This window comes from Pseudophryne corroboree, chromosome 2, assembly GCF_028390025.1.
Source record: "Pseudophryne corroboree isolate aPseCor3 chromosome 2, aPseCor3.hap2, whole genome shotgun sequence".
Classification (NCBI taxonomy): domain Eukaryota; kingdom Metazoa; phylum Chordata; class Amphibia; order Anura; family Myobatrachidae; genus Pseudophryne; species Pseudophryne corroboree.
Window position 1 is genome coordinate 111697332 of NC_086445.1, and position 16356 is coordinate 111713687.

Genomic DNA, 16356 nt, shown 5'->3' on the forward strand with positions numbered 1-16356 from the left:
TCCAGATTCCGACGTGTATATGAGTTGCGAGGCTGGACCCCCGGAGCTGTTATATTCTCCTGCCTCGGCCACTGTCCTTCCTACCTGAGGCTCCAGAACCCTCTACAAGCGATGTTGATGCTGGAGCGTCCCGCTGGCGGGAATCCGGGGTGACATACCTCACCTCACTACATCCCGATGCCGCTCCTGCTTTCTCTTAACTCCCCCCCCTGTCCGGAGGGTGTCCTTTGTGGCCGTCCTGCCTGACATTCTGGTGGCTGTGACTGGGGCCACACACTGCCTGCAGACCCCTTGCAACTGGTGCTGCTGGTGAGTGACTCCAGAACTCCACAATGCCTCCAGGAAACAGCAATGCCTGCAGTGTCAGTATTAGGGATGTAGGGACCCACCTGATTAAGGTTCGCCTTGCTGTGGTAGGTGGGTTCACATGTTTGGCCAAACGTGCTAAGAAACATTATTATTATTCCATGTTAAATTGTAGAGTTTATTATAATTATTCTCATTATCATTATTCTTAGTGCTTGAAGCATGCCCCTGCAATTTTTTTTCTGTTTGGCACTACAAGTCTCAGCATGTTAGCACCACTTATTATGTTTTAAATCAGGGCGTGCAGTCTGCCCCCCCCCCCCTCCCATTTGTTCTTTTGTATATGTGTAGGGATGTAGTTATGTGACAGGCGGTCACAATACCTCCCTCTACATCCCGCCCCCTTACAATCCCAACAGTCGGCATGCTGACTAGCAGGGGCTATTCCCTCTTGTGGGTGTTCACGACACCCATAGAGTGGGTATAGAACCTGCAGTGAGCACAGCTCGCCACCGAGCCCGCAAAGGGCTTCTTCCGCTCGCCTCGCACCGGCATACCACCGCCGGAATCCCGCCATTGGTACAGTGACCAGTGGTCTCCTGACCGCCGGTCACTCATATCCAACCCTTTGTGTATATATTGTACACATGAAGGTGAGACTCCTGTCTGGACTAGCACCCCACCCACCTGCCCTTAGGTGATTCTAATTAGGGTATGGTCCTTGCACAGCAGTCTACACATTAGATTGGGCTCTATGAAAGGTAAGTTCTGGATAAATGTATATAATGTGTCAGTATTAGAGATGTAGGGACCCACCTGATAAAGGTTCGCCTTGCCGTGGTAGGTGGGTGTGCATTTTTGGCCAAACATGTGCTAAGAAACCTTATTATTCCTCATGTTAAATTGTAGAGTTTATCATAATTATTCTGATTATCATTATTCATAGTGCTTGAAGTGCGCACCTGCATTTTTTGTCCTGTGTGGCACTACAAGTCTCAGCATGGTAGCACCTCTTACTATGTTTGAAATTAGGGTGTGCAGTCTGCCCATCCCCCCATTTTTCAGCTTTAATAATTAAGTGACATTTTTTCTGTGTAGCTCATTTAAAAAGACTGTTATAAACAATGAACCCAAACGGAAAAGTGGGAACAAGGTGGTAGTCTCGTCATACTCAATGACACCTTGTAAGCAATTATCTCAGAATAGGTTTGTTTTGTATTTTTGTTTTAAATAAATTATGTCTTTTCTCCTCCAACCACAGACTTATCACTGGCACCGAATTAGCATTTATGTCAGTAAGAAAAACACAGCTACTGTAAGGGCAACGCTAATCGCAGCACAACATAGCAGTCAGGAAAATGGCACGCTGACCTGCTGATCTGTGCAACGTCTGTAACACTGTCACTGTGCACTGGGGCCACATTTATCATGGGATACAATGAATCTTATGTATATAGGGGGTATTTCAGACTGCATCGCTGCATCGGCAGTGATCGCAGTCTGAATTACTTTGTGGAGTGCGCACTCCACAATCAGCATCTCACTGGCTGCGATCGCCTCTGCCTGATTGACAGGCAGAGGGGGTCGTGGGGCGGGAAGGGGCGTGCCAGCGGCATTAGAACGCCGTTGGCGGGGCGCTGTCCGGACAATGGAGTCATGTCCGGACCGCTGGGAGGGGCGGGCCGCGGCGGCTTCGTGACATCACACCGGCTGCAGCGGGTAACTCCCTGCCAGCGGGTAGGAGCTGCACAGGTAGGGAGCTACATGCCAGGTACAAAAGCATCGCTCCCGTGCGAAGCTTTCATACATCTGTGTGTGTGGCGGGGGCTGGGCCTGAATGCGGGGCGGACTAGCCCTGTGCTGGGTGTCCCCCCGCATGTCAGAGTTAATAATCGTAAATGTGCTAAATTTAGCACATCTACGATCAACTCTGAATTACCCCCATAGTGAGGCTACAGTGAGCGTGGACAGGGGAATATACACAAGAGATGCATAACAATTATACGAGCGGATTTCCCCCTGTAGGTTACAGACCCACCAACAGAGACACCTCCTAAGCTTTTCTTTTCCCCAGCTTCCACCTTATTTCCTATTACAATTATTAAATTGACAGGTAAATTGTTTTCTTGTCAATTTACTGTTTAGCGTAACCAAAGTAATAGGCTAAGTGTGAGTCAATAACCACCGCCAATATATTCTGTTGTCCCCAACGACCTGAACAACAACTAGTGATAAGACGATTTTCATGTAATTGCTGTTGTAGAAATAAAAACATATTGGGGCTCATTCAGAATTGCACCCATGTCTAGCTTTGCAGGCTATTTTGCGCAATGTACATGTGTCCAAGGAGAGCATACTCCTATCCGGCCATATACAGTCATAAACATTGCAGTCGCATCCTCTCTTGGGCGGCAACAGTGCGCGTGCAGTCGGAATTGCAGGCTATGATAAGCTGAGTGCACACAGAGATCAGTCTCGTCCCGGACACACCTCTTGCAGCAAAGATAGGGCTGGCACAAATAGACGTTTATAGTGGCGCCTCCTGCCTCTGCGGTGCAGCCACTTAGAGGCATGTCACTTTGCATGCGGATGAAGATCTGCATTTATTCCATGTAAGGCCGCAAATCTGGCCAGCTTGCGTAGAGCTCTAGATCAGCTCCATTATCTGCTTGCGCCAACCAATATTATGTCTAATTAAAGTGGTATGGGCTTTACAATCCTTCTCCCTATTTTATATACTACAGTACAACAGAATTTAGCAGGCAGATAGTGATGCTTGTTTTTTTTACTTTACTGAATTAATGCTGACGCAGACTGACAGGCACTGAGTCGGGCCGATCTATCCTCACTGATGCAAATAGTGATCATTACCATACAGCACATGCCCAGAAGCCAATTCACGCATTTTACCATACCTATGCCCGATTCTGAGTCAGACGGATCTTTGCCGGATCTCAGCTTTGTGTGAAATGAGCTGAAACTGGGCAGCAGCAGGGCGACGACACGCAAGACGATCAGTCTCATGTGAGTCTCATGGGCATGTAGCTAAAGCTGTGTGTGGTGTGTGGTTCTGAGCCGTACGTACGGGGGGAGGGAAGCCTGTTTCTGATGGAACTGTTGCACGTAGCATGGGGCTGGTACAAGTGTGTTGATTGGTGTAAAATCAGTGATAAGCCTGGCTTCCCGCTTGAAGACGCACAGATTACGCATTAGCTGTACGGAACCTCACATTAGTACATGGTAGTAAATCTGGCTTCCATGACATGACACAGTGGGGGTAATTCTGAGTTGATCGCAGCAGGAACTTTGTTAGCAGTTGGGTAAAACCATGTGCACTGCAGGGGAGGCAGATATAACATGTGCAGAGAGAGTTAGATTTGGGTGGGTTATTTTGTTTCTGTACAGGGTAAATACTGGCTGCTTTATTTTTACACTGCAATTCAGATTGCAGATTGAACACACCACACCCAAATCTAACTCTCTCTGCACATGTTATATCTACCCCCCCCTGCAGTGCACATGGTTTTGCCCAACTACTAACAAAATTCCTGCTGCGATCCACTCAGAATTACCCCCAATAACAGCCCCTTTATATCTAGCAGAACCAGCCCTTAACCTCTGACGCTACCAAGAAAACCACAAATGAAACATTGACATTAGATTGGGAAATTTGCTGGAAGATAGATTATTCATTGTTTGGTGATATCACAATATATCTACAGTGCAGCGGTTTCTAGCCCAAAATGTAGTAATAATAATAATAATGTAAAAATGAGGTACGTTGCATCATTTACTGTATGTACTTAATCTGCACTGCACACCCCATGTAATGAGTGGGTGCACACAGTATGTCACGTGTAACAGGAAAGAGGAATAATAGTGAGGCTTTGTTGTGGGAATAACTACCCACAGTATTAAAGGAGGTGCAATTTCCTAAACTGAAGATGGCATAGAGGGAACGTGACATTGTGACACTGCCCACTAGATAAACAGAGATTTGCTGTAACTGGGTATTTTAATTAAGCTAAAATTGGAGAGCATAACAGGTGACGGCATGACAGACCAGATACATTGTAAATAGGTATATAAACATAGCTGGTATAACCAGTTTCCCTACAGACAGGTCCTCTTTGGACAGATGCACTGTAACTGTGAACTATGACATAAACAAAGCGCGGTCTGACAGGGATGTCACTTTTATCACACTAGAACAAACAAGGAAAGGTGCTCTGGAACGCTGAGGCTGGGATATGCACCTTCTGAAGTGCGCAGGCAGTGACTGTACAACTACTGTACATTACCTGCCACCAGGCTGGAGGTTCCTCTCTACTAACATATTACACAGTATAGAGTATGCTACAGCTATCTCTATCTTCCATGACGAATTTTATATTAGCTTAGAATGCCAACCAACTTTTCTTCAGTGTACAGGCCAGATGTATCAAGCCTTGGAGACTGATAAGTTGCACGGTGATAAAGAACCAACCAATCAGCTCCCAACTGTCATTTTTCAAACAGCCTGTAACATGACAGGTAGGAGCTGGTTGGTTATATCCCAGTGCAATTTATCACTCTCCAAGGCTTGATAAATCTGGGTCTAAGTTTGGTAACCAGAGTTCCACATTGAGATGCACATACAGTTTGTTTTATGTGCAAATAAGCAGCTACAGATTTGCAGAGGCTTATTAACGTCAGCATATAATTATAAACCCCCTCCCACCTCCCCATATTTTACTTACATGAAGTTATTACATAAACATTTTATACATGCTCTGTTTCCCCGGCTGTCCGGCACTGAGGAGTACTGGGGTGCCTCACCAATCACCCACAATAATAATATAATGGAATCCTGGATACGACAACACCTACATGCTACATGTGACAGGTTGCCCCCCGCCCCCCTTACACCTAGGGTTACCCTCAATAAACAATATACCGATATGTATAGAGATGTTTCTTCATTGCATTTATAAATACATATGGGTTCATTTTTAGAAAGTATTTCCACTGCACAAACAGCATTGGAGCCGCTGTGACAAGATGTTTATAAATATTGAAGTTCACCATTACGTTACTGATATAATGCAGCCAGATGTCAGTATACTGTAGTACCCTCTCCCCCAGACACAGCATGCACTGTCAGTTCCCCTTTTCTCCTATGTTACAGTGAAAGGAAACTACAGTAATATGCTCAATACGCAAATGCCAGATGAGCTGCTGACAATGGCACTATGAATACTGTATGTCATACTATTGTGAGCATGTATGTGTGTGTATTTATCATATATATATATATATATATATATATATATACACACACACAGTGTATATATGCACCCTATATACTGTATATACATATAAATAAATACATATTCATATACATTTTACAAATACCCCAGATGACATGCACATCATGCAAAGTATATAGAGGACACTTGCTGATAGATACACCGACATCAGGCACCACACATCCCAGAGTATCTGACATATAACACCATAGTGCACAGTCACTGCTCTCATACAGAATGGTCTGCAATGGTCCCCGAGGATTCTACACTGAGCCAATACATCCTAATACAGCAACCTGTTAAATAAACCCTTCTTCATTCTGTATGGAATTAATACAAACAATCACAGTCAATGACAATGGTAGGCTTAGTAGGCAACCTGTTGTGGAACTACAAATCCCAGTGTGTCCTTATCCTTCCATTCACTATGCTGGGATTTATAGTTCCACAGCAGCTGGAAATGCATGACACTGGAGAGGCCAGTGTTAAAGCCTCAGCTATAAAGCCTGATATAATGCATAATCCTATGCCAGCCATCTATGTGTGTGCCATCCACATATAATGCATAACTCTATGCCAGTCATCTATGTGTGTCCCATCCCCATATAATGCATAACCCTATGCCAGCCATCTATGTGTGTGCCATCCACATATAATGCATAACCCTATGCCAGCCATCTATGTGTGTGCCATCCACATATAATGCATAACCCTATGCCAGTCATCTATTTTATTTATGTGTCATACCAATATAATGCATAACCCAATGCCAGTCATCTATGTATGTGCCATCCCCATATAATGCATAACACTATGCCAGTCATCTATGTGCCATCCACATATAATGCATAACCCTATGCCAGCCATCTATGTGCCATGCCAATATAATGCATAACCCTATGCCAGCCATCTATGTATGCGCCTTGCCAATATAATGTATAATCCCATGCCAGCCATCTATGTATGTGCCATTCCCATATAATGCATAACACTATGCCATATGCATAACACTATGCCAGTCATCTATGTATGTGCCATTCCCATATAATGCATTACCGTATGCCAGCCATCTGTGTGTCAGACCCATATAATGTAAATGTCTGTGCCATGCCCATACAATACATAACCCTATGTCATTTATATGTGTCAGTGTGATATAATATATGGCCCTATGCCAGTCATCTCTATGTGCCATCATTGGCATAATTTACCTTTTTATTCTCTGTCTCCCCGGATATTTTGAGTTCTCCAGTCAAAGATGAAGATCTTGGTTGTCCTACATTGTCCTGTTGAGGTGACATAGCTTCCATTAAAATATTCCCTAATAATCCCACAACTGGTGGCTCATACCCGGGAGGTTGGCAGTGCCAGAGGGACAGAGACTGGCAGAAGGATAGGCTTCACCTGCACAGGCATTGCTGGCTCGTCTGAGCTCCTGCTATAGTGAGATCACGTTCTAGTACTGCACGGACCGCCCCGCTGCTCCCTCCCCCGCCTCCTCCCGGCAGCTGCTGCTCACTCACTGCACAGAGCGGAGATCTGCAGCCCTGACTCTGCTACTGACATGAGATGGGAGCTGCTGCTCTCTCACTGCACAGAGCTGAAATCTGCAGCCCTGACTCTGCTACTGACATGAGATGGGAGCTGCTGCTCTCTCACTGCACAGAGCTGAGATCTGCAGCCCTGACTCTGCTACTGACAGGAGATGGGAGCTGCTGCTCTCTCACTGCACAGAGCTGAGATCTGCAGCCCTGACTCTGCTACTGACAGGAGATGGGAGCTGCTGCTCTCTCACTGCACAGAGCTGCGATCTGCAGCCCTGACTCTGCTACTGACAGGAGATGGGAGCTGCTGCTCTCTCACTGCACAGAGCTGGGAGCTGCAGCCCTGACTCTGCTACTGACAGGAGATGGGAGCTGCTGCTCTCTCACTGCACAGAGCTGGGAGCTGCAGCCCTGACTCTGCTACTGACAAGAGATGGGAGCTGCTGCTCTCTCACTGCACAGAGCTGGGAGCTGCAGCCCTGACTCTGCTACTGACAGGAGATGGGAGCTGCTGCTCTCTCACTGCACAGAGCTGAGATCTGCAGCCCTGTCTCACTCTCTGCCACTGACAGCAGATGGGAGCTGCAGCCCTGACTCTACTACTGACAGGAGAGGGGAGCTGCTGCTCACTCACTGCACAGAGCTGCAGCCTTGTCTCACTCTCTGCCACTGACAGGAGATGGGAGCTGCTGCTCTCTCACTGCACAGAGCTGGGAGCTGCAGCCCTGACTCTGCTACTGACAAGAGATGGGAGCTGCTGCTCTCTCACTGCACAGAGCTGGGAGCTGCAGCCCTGTCTCACTTTCTGCCACTGACAGGAGATGGGAGCTGCAGCCCTGACTCTACTACTGACAGGAGATGGGAGCTGCAGCCCTGTCTCACTTTCTGCCACTGACAGGAGATGGGAGCTGCAGCCCTGTCTCACTCTCTGCCACTGACAGGAGATGGGAGATGTAGCCCTAACTCTGCCACTGACAGGAGATGGGAGCTGCTGCTCCCTCACTGCACAGAGTTGGGAGCTGCAGCCCTGACTCTGCCACTGACAGGAGATGGGAGCTGCTGCTCACTCACTGCACAGAGTTGGGAGCTGCTGCCCTGTCTCTGCTACTGACAAGAGATGGGAGCAGATACCTGTACACCATCTATCGCTTCTTGCTGCATTGCATAGGCATTTATGTACTATTTCATAGTGCAGTAGCTGATAGGTTTATAGGCATGCAAGCAATTTATTTGTGTGTATAGTTAAGAATCTATACCCAACTGCATAGATAGATAAGCAATTCAGTTCCCTCTAATAAAATCTTAAATACATCAGGGCATCCCTGTGTATATTTGCTGTGTATCTTATTGCTTGGCCTTGTATTCAATATATTTATAATAATTGTGAAAAAGACAAACAGATTTCCTTATTAAGACACCTACAAAAACGCTCACGTAAAGTAGAACGCGAATGGCGTAAATCTCGTACTCCAAGCAACTTCCTCACATATAAGACTATCTACCACTCCTATCGTAATGCCCTGGACACTACCAAACAAACCTATTTCCAAAGTCTCATCTCTGCTCAAGCCTCTAACCCCAACGACTTTTTAATACATTTAAATCACTTCTCAACCCTCCCTCACCCAACCCACCAACCAGGGGCGTTTTAAGAGAGGAGGGGGCCCGTGTGCAGACTCCGGGTGAACCCCCTCCTCTCCATGGTGCCGTAGGCTCTGGCATTGTGTCAGACTCTACTGCGCAGGTCTCTGGAAACATGGCGCCACAAATTTCTTACTGTGCATGTGCGGCGGCCATTTTTGGTGTGATTTTTGCAGCGGCTGCTGTAGCTCCACAGGACTCCGGAAAGGTAAGTATTACAACAACATGGGTGCGATGTGGCCCCCCCTTGGACCCAGGGGCCTGTGTGCACCGCAGACACTGCACCCATGACAGAACGCCAATGCCACCAGCCATTATCAGTGCACAAGATCTTGCTTACTGCTTCAAGAACAAGATTAATAAGATCCAAAATGAAATGGTATGCTTTCTTCAGCCAGTGACCTACTCAAATTTCCGACCTGGGCCCCCTGGCACCTTCTTTTCATTTGATCCCACAAATGAAGATGAAGTATCTGCACTCTTCTCATCCTGCTACTCTACTACCTCTCCTCTTGATCCTATACCCTCATAAATAAGTAAAGCTCTGGCTCCTGTGCTCATCCCAACCTTAACCAAAATCTGTAATCTCTTTCTCTTTCTCTCTCTCTCTCTCTCTCTCTCTCTAATGTTATCTTTCCTTCTCTATACAAGCATGCAGTGATTACTCCCATTCTAAAAAAAAAAATCTTACCCTAACTGTCTCTCAAACTACCGTCCCATCACTCAGCTCCCATGCCCCTCCAAGCTACATGAGAGACTTGCCTACACTCGCCTCACACACTTTCTTAACCCCCACAACTTATTGGACCCACTTCAGTCAGGCTTTCGTGCCCAACACTCGACAGAGACAGCACTGACTAAAGTAGTGAATGATCTGGTCACTGCTAAATCTGAAGGCCATTACTCACTTCTTATTCTTCTAGATCTCTCTGCTGCTTTTGACACTGTTGACCATTCTCTTCTCATACAAACACTAGAATCCCTAGGTCTTCAGGACACAGCCCTCTCTTGGTTCCTATTCTACCTATCTAATCGCTCCATCAGTGTTCGCTTCTCTGAATCCACTACCTCTATCAGTTGGAGTACCACAAGGCTCGGTCTTAGGTCCTCTGCTTTTCTCAATCTCTACCTCATCTCTTGGTAAATTATTCAGCTCTTTTGGATTTCAGTATCATCTGTATGCAGATGATCCGCAAATCTACCTATCCTCCCCAGATTTGTCACCACCTGTATTGGTCCGTGTCACTGAATGCCTTTCTGCCATTTCATCTTGGATGTCACATCGCCTTCTCCAACTTAATTATTCCAAAACAGAGTTTCCACCGGCCAATTGTAGTTACCAATCTGATTCCTCTATCACTGTTGAGAACTCAACAATCAGTCCTACCCCACAAGCTCACTGCCTAGGTGTCATCCTCGACTCTGACCTGTGCTTTGTTCCCCACATTCAGGGGCATATTCTTCATGAAAAAATTGTGCAATGAGAATTTTTAGTTTTCAATTCTCATTGTATTCTCTCATAATATTTTCAATAGAGATGAGCGGGTTCGGTTCGTCAAGATCCGAACCCCCCCGAACTTCACGTGTTTTTCACGGGTACGAGGCAGCCTTGGATCTTCCCGCCTTGCTCGGTTAACCCGAACGAGGCCGAACGTCATCATACCGCTGTCGGATTCTCGCGAGATTCGTATTCCATATAAAGAGCCGCGCGTCGCAGCCATTTTCACTCGTGCATTGGAGATTGAGCGGAGAGGACGTGGCTACGTTCTCTGCCTGAAAAGCTCAATATCTGTGCTCAGTGTGCTGCAAATATCTGTGCTCAGTGTGCTGCATTGTGGTGACCACCAGTATATTATAGTAGTACAGTACAGTAGGCCATTGCTGTATCTTGCAGCTCCGTGTCAGACTCAGTTCTAGACAGTATCATGATGATCAGTGCTCAATATCTGCTGCATTGTTGTGTGACCAGTATATATAGTATACTATATAGTAGTACAGTGCAGCATTTTGGTGACCACCAGTATATACTTAGTACAGTACAGTAGGCCATTGCTGTATCTTGCAGCTCTGTTTCACTTCTAGTATTCATATCTGTGCTGCATTGTTGTGAGCAGTATAGTAGTACAGTGCAGCATTTTGGTGACCACCAGTATATATAGTAGTACAGTACAGTAGGCCATTGCTGTATCTTGCAGCTCTGTGTCACTTCAAGTATCCATATCTGTGCTGCATTGTTATGAGCAGTATAGTAGTACAGTGCAGCATTTTGGTGACCACCAGTATATATAGTAGAGTAGTACAGAACAGTAGGCCATTGCTGTATCTTGCAGCTCCGTGTCACTTCAAGTATCCATATCTGTGCTGCATTGTTGTGAGCAGTATATAGTAGTACAGTGCAGCATTTTGGCGAACACCAGTATATAGTAGTACAGTAGGCCATTGCTGTACCTTGCAGCTCTGTGTCACTTCAAGTATCCATTCCATATCTGTGCTGCATTGTTGTGAGCAGTATATAGTAGTACAGTGCAGCATTTTGGTGACCACCAGTATATGTAGTAGTACAGTACAGTAGGCCATTGCTATTGATATATAACTGCCATATAATTCCACACATTAAAAAATGGAGAACAAAAATTTGGAGGGTAAAATAGGGAAAGATCAAGATCCACTTCCACCTAGTGCTGAAGCTGCTGCCACTAGTCATGGCAGAGACGATTCAATGCCATCAATGTCTTCTGCCAAGGCCGATGCCCAATGTCATAGTAGAGAGCATGTAAAATCCCAAAAACAAAAGTTCAGTAAAATGACCCAAAAATCTAAATTAAAAGCGTCTGAGGAGAAGCGTAAACTTGCCAATATGTCATTTACTACACGGAGTGGTAAGGAACGGCTGAGGCCCTGGCCTATGTTCATGGCTAGTGGTTCAGCTTCACATGAGGATGGAAGCACTCATCCTCCCACTAGAAAAATGAAAAGAGTTAAGCGGGCAAAAGCTCAGCAAAGAACTGTGCATTATTCTTATTCTTCAAATACAAAAAAAATCACCTCTTCGGTGTGGAATTATTTTAACAGAAATGCGGACAACAGGTGTCAAGCCGTGTGTTGCCTTTGTCAAGCTGTAATAAGTAGGGTTAAGGACGTTAACCACCTAGGAACATCCTCCCTTATACGTCACCTGGAGCGCATTCATCAGCAGTCATTGACAAGTTCAAAAACTTTGGGTGACAGCGGAAGCAGTCCACTGACAACTAAATCCCTTCTTCCTCTTATACCCAAGCTCCCAGTGCAAACCACACCACCAACTCCCTCAGTGTCAATTTCCTCCTTAGACAGGAACGCCAATAGTCCTGCTGGCCATGTCACTGGCAAGTCTGACGAGTCCTCTCCTAACTGGGATTCCTCCGATGGATCCTTGAGTGTAACGCCTACTGCTGTTGTTGCTGCTGGGAGTCGATCGTCATCCCAGAGGGAAAGTCGGAAGACCATTTGTAATACTTCCAGTAAGCAATTGACTGTACAACAGTCCTTTGCGAGGAAAATGAAATATCACAGCAGTCATCCTGTTGCAAAGCAGATAACTCAGGCCTTGGCAGCTGTGTTGGTGTTAGACGTGCGTCCGGTATCCGCCGTTAGTTCACAGGGACTTAGAGAGTTTCTTGAGGTAGTGTGTCCCCGGTACCAAATGCCATCTAGGTTCCACTTCTCTAGGCAGGCGATACCGAGAATGTACACAGACGTCAGAAAAAAACTCACCAGTGTCCTAAAAAATGCAGTTGTACCCAATGTACACTTAACTGCGGACATGTGGACAAGTGGAGCAGGGCAGACTCAGGACTATATGACTGTGACAGCCCATTGGGTAGATGTATTGCCTCCCGCAGCAACAACAGCAGCGGCGGCACCAGTAGCAGCATCTCGCAAACGCCAACTCGTTCCTAGGCAGGCTACGCTTTGTATCACCGCTTTCCATAAAAGGCACACAGCTGACAACCTCTTACGGAAACTGAGGAATATCATTGCATATTGGCTTACCCCAATTGGACTCTCCTGGGGATTTGTGACATCGGACAACGCCACCAATATTGTGCGTGCATTACATGTGGGCAAATTCCAGCACGTCCCATGTTTTGCACATACAATGAATTTGGTGGTGCAGATTTTTTTTTTTAAATGACAGGGGCGTGCAAGAGATGCTGTCGGTGGCCCGAAGAATTGCGGCCCACTTTCGGCATTCAGCCACCGCGTGCCGAAGACTGGAGCACCAGCAAACACTCCTGAACCTGCCCCGCCATCAGCTGAAGCAAGAGGTGGTAACGAGGTGGAATTCAACCCTCTATATGCTTAAGAGGACGGAGGAGCAGCAAAAGGCCATTCAAGCCTATACATCTGCCTACGATATAGGCAAAGGAGGGGGAATGCACCTGACTCAAGCGCAGTGGAGAATGGTTTCAACGTTGTGCAAGGTTCTGCAACCCTTTGAACTTGCCACATGTGAAGTCAGTTCAGACACTGCCAGCCTGAGTCAGGTCATTCCCCTCATCAGGCTTTTGCAAAAGCAGCTGGAGAGATTGAAGGAGGAGCTAAAACGGAGTGATTCTGCTAGGCATGTGGGACTTGTGGATGGAGCCCTTCATTCGCTTAACCAGGATTCACGGGTGGTCAATTTGTTGAAATCAGAGCACTACATTTTGTCCACCGTGCTTGACCCTAGGTTTAAAACCTACAAATTGTATCTCTCTTTCCGGCAGACACAAGTCTGCAGATGTTCAAAGACCTGCTGGTGAGACACTTGTCAAGTCAAGCAGAACGTGACCCGCCAACAGCTCCTCCTTCATTTTCTCCCGCCACTGGAGCTGCCAGGAAAAGGATCTGATTTCCAAAACCACCCGCTGGCGGTGATGCAGGGCAGTCAGGAGCGAAAACTGACATCTGGTCCGGACTGAAGGACCTGCCAACGATTACTGACATGTCGTCTACTGTCACTGCATATGATTCTGTCACCATTGAAAGAATGGTGGAGGATTATATGAGTGACAGCATCCAAGTAGGCACGTCAGACAGTCCGTACATATACTGGCAGGAAAAAGAGGCAATTTGGAGGCCCTTGCACAAACTGGCTTTATTTTACCTGAGTTGCCCCCCTCCAGTGTGTACTCCGAAAGAGTGTTTAGTGCAGCCGGTCACCTTGTCAGCGATCGGCGTACAAGGTTACTTCCACAAAATGTGGAGAAGATGATGTTCATCAAAATTAATTATAATCAATTCCTCCATGGAGACATTTACCGGCAATTGCCTCCAGAAAGTACACAGGGACCTGTGATGGTGGATTCCAGTGGGGACGAATTAATACTCTGTGAGGAGGGGGATGTACAGAGTGAAAGGGGTGAGGAATCGAAGGATGATGATGAGGTCGACATCTTGCCTCTGTAGAGCCAGTTTGAGCAAGTAGAGATTGATTGCTTCTTTTTTTTGGTGGGGGCCCAAACCAACCAGTCATTTCAGCCACAGTCGTGTGGCAGACCCTGTGGCTGAAATGATGGGTTTGTTAAAGTGTGCATATCCTGTTTATACAACATAAGGGTGGGTGGGAGGGCCCAAGGACAATTCCATCTTGCACCTCTTTTTTTTATTTTTTTTATTTATCTTTGCATCATGTGCTGTTTGGGGCCAATTTTTTTAAGTGCCATCCTGTCTGACACTGCAGTGCCACTCCTAGATGGGCCAGGTGTTTGTGCTGGCCACTTGGGTCGCTTAGCTTAGCCATCCAGCGACCGCCATCCAGCGACCTTGGTGCACCTCTTTTTTTCTTTGCATCATGTGCTATTTGGGGACTATTTTTTTAAGTGTAATCCTGTCTGACACTGCAGTGCCACTCCTATATGGGCCAGGTGTTTGTGCCGGCCACTTGGGTCGCTTAGCTCCGCCATCCAGCGACCTTGGTGCACCTCTTTTTTTCTTTTCAACATGTGCTGTTTGGGGACTATTTTTTTAAGTGCCATCCTGTCTGACACTGCAGTGCCACTCCTAGATGGGCCTCCTAGATGGGCCAGGTGTTTGTGCCGCCCACTTGGGTCGCTTAGCTTAGTCATCCTGCGACCTCGGTGCAAATTTTACGACTAAAAATAATATTGTGATGTGTTCAGAATAGACTGGAAATGAGTGGAAATTATGGTTATTGAGGTTAATAATACTATGGGATCAAAATGACCCCCAAATTCTATGATTTAAGCTGTTTTTGAAAAAAAACACCCGAATCCAAAACACACCCGAATCCGACAAAAAATGTTCAGGGTGGTTTTGCCAAAACGCGTCCGAATCCAAAACACGGCCGCGGAACCGAATCCAAAACCAAAACACAAAACCCGAAAAATTTCCGGTGCACATCTCTAATTTTCAATACACATTATGCCTCCATCAGAAAATTTTAACTTCCGAAAAACTGGTCTTTTTGAGAAGACAGGTTTTCAGAAATATGATACTTTTTCCCTCTGGCTGGCCTACCACCCCTAACATCAGCAGCATCTTATTGCACCTTGCCCGGCTACAGACAGTCACTGGTGCAGCCACAGCCCCCTAACCCGTCAACACTCAGATATAAGATAATGGACTGTGTACCAGTGTCGGAACTTGCGGCGGTGCAGCTGGTGCATTGCACTGAGGCCCGCTGCTATATATGGGCCTACAGCCGGCAGGTTTATAATGAGTCAAACAGACTCATTAAGCTACCGCACTGCTCTGTGGGCTGCCAGTGATGTAGAGGAGCGGCGATGTGTTCCGGCCAGCATATATCAGGAGGAGGGACAATGAGGGCTCCTCCTCTTTGCCTCATGAGTGACATGCACTTGAGTGCTGAGGAGAATGCGGTGCCGGCGGGATGACAATTGCAGCCAGAAGTGATAGAAGGAACAGCCCTGCCCCTGCCTGCAGAGCCAGCGGAAGTGGCCCCAGAAGTAAGTTCATCCTGCAACCTCTCTGCTGGTACAGCCCTAGCAGGGAGTTCCGCTCTGTCCCAGCTAGAGCAGGCTTGTTCCAGTTCTCAATTTCACACATGCAGCAGTAGCACACACAGTGTGTGAGCGAGGCTACTATAGAACAGACATTGTAAAGGTAATGGTAGCCCCCAGGGACATGATGTCACCACTGCCATCAGGTCTACTCCTCCAGAGTCTACACTAACAGCCACTCCCTGCTTCCCTTCCTGCTGACCTCATAGTGCTGGCCAGACAAATTCTGGGGAGAACACTGTCGTTGTTGCCCACAGTCTATCCCCAGTCACTCACTGCCTCTCCCCAGTCGCCCCCTGCCTCTCCTCAGTCACCCTCTGCCTTACACATTAACCATCTGCTATCCGCTTTCATCCTTTGCCTTCCCTTGTCACCATATGCCTCTCCTCACCCACTATCTCCTTGTCACTCTCTGCCTCTTCCTTTAACCCTCTATCTCTCCCAGCTATCTATGCCTGTCACTATTTGCCTCTCTATCACCCACAGTCTCTCTTGCTGTCACTCATAGCCTCTCTCATCACTCACAGCCTCTCACTGTCACCCTCTGCCTTCTGCTGTCACCAATCTGCCTCT

At 46.8% G+C, this 16356-nt stretch overlaps 1 protein-coding gene across 2 annotated transcripts in view; it reads right to left on the reverse strand.

Moving 5' to 3' along the window:
* ARHGAP20 (Rho GTPase activating protein 20) overlaps nucleotides 1-7044 on the reverse strand; it is a 172712-nt gene extending 165668 nt beyond the window's left edge. The window contains exon 1 of one of the 2 annotated variants that reach the window (XM_063951613.1): nucleotides 6806-7044. In XM_063951613.1, the coding sequence (XP_063807683.1) occupies nucleotides 6806-6904 (99 nt within the window). In that variant the 5' untranslated portion in view covers nucleotides 6905-7044. The remainder of the gene's footprint in view (nucleotides 1-6805) is intronic. The other variant, XM_063951614.1, reaches the window with a different exon arrangement.
* Nucleotides 7045-16356: the final 9312 nt, after the last annotated feature.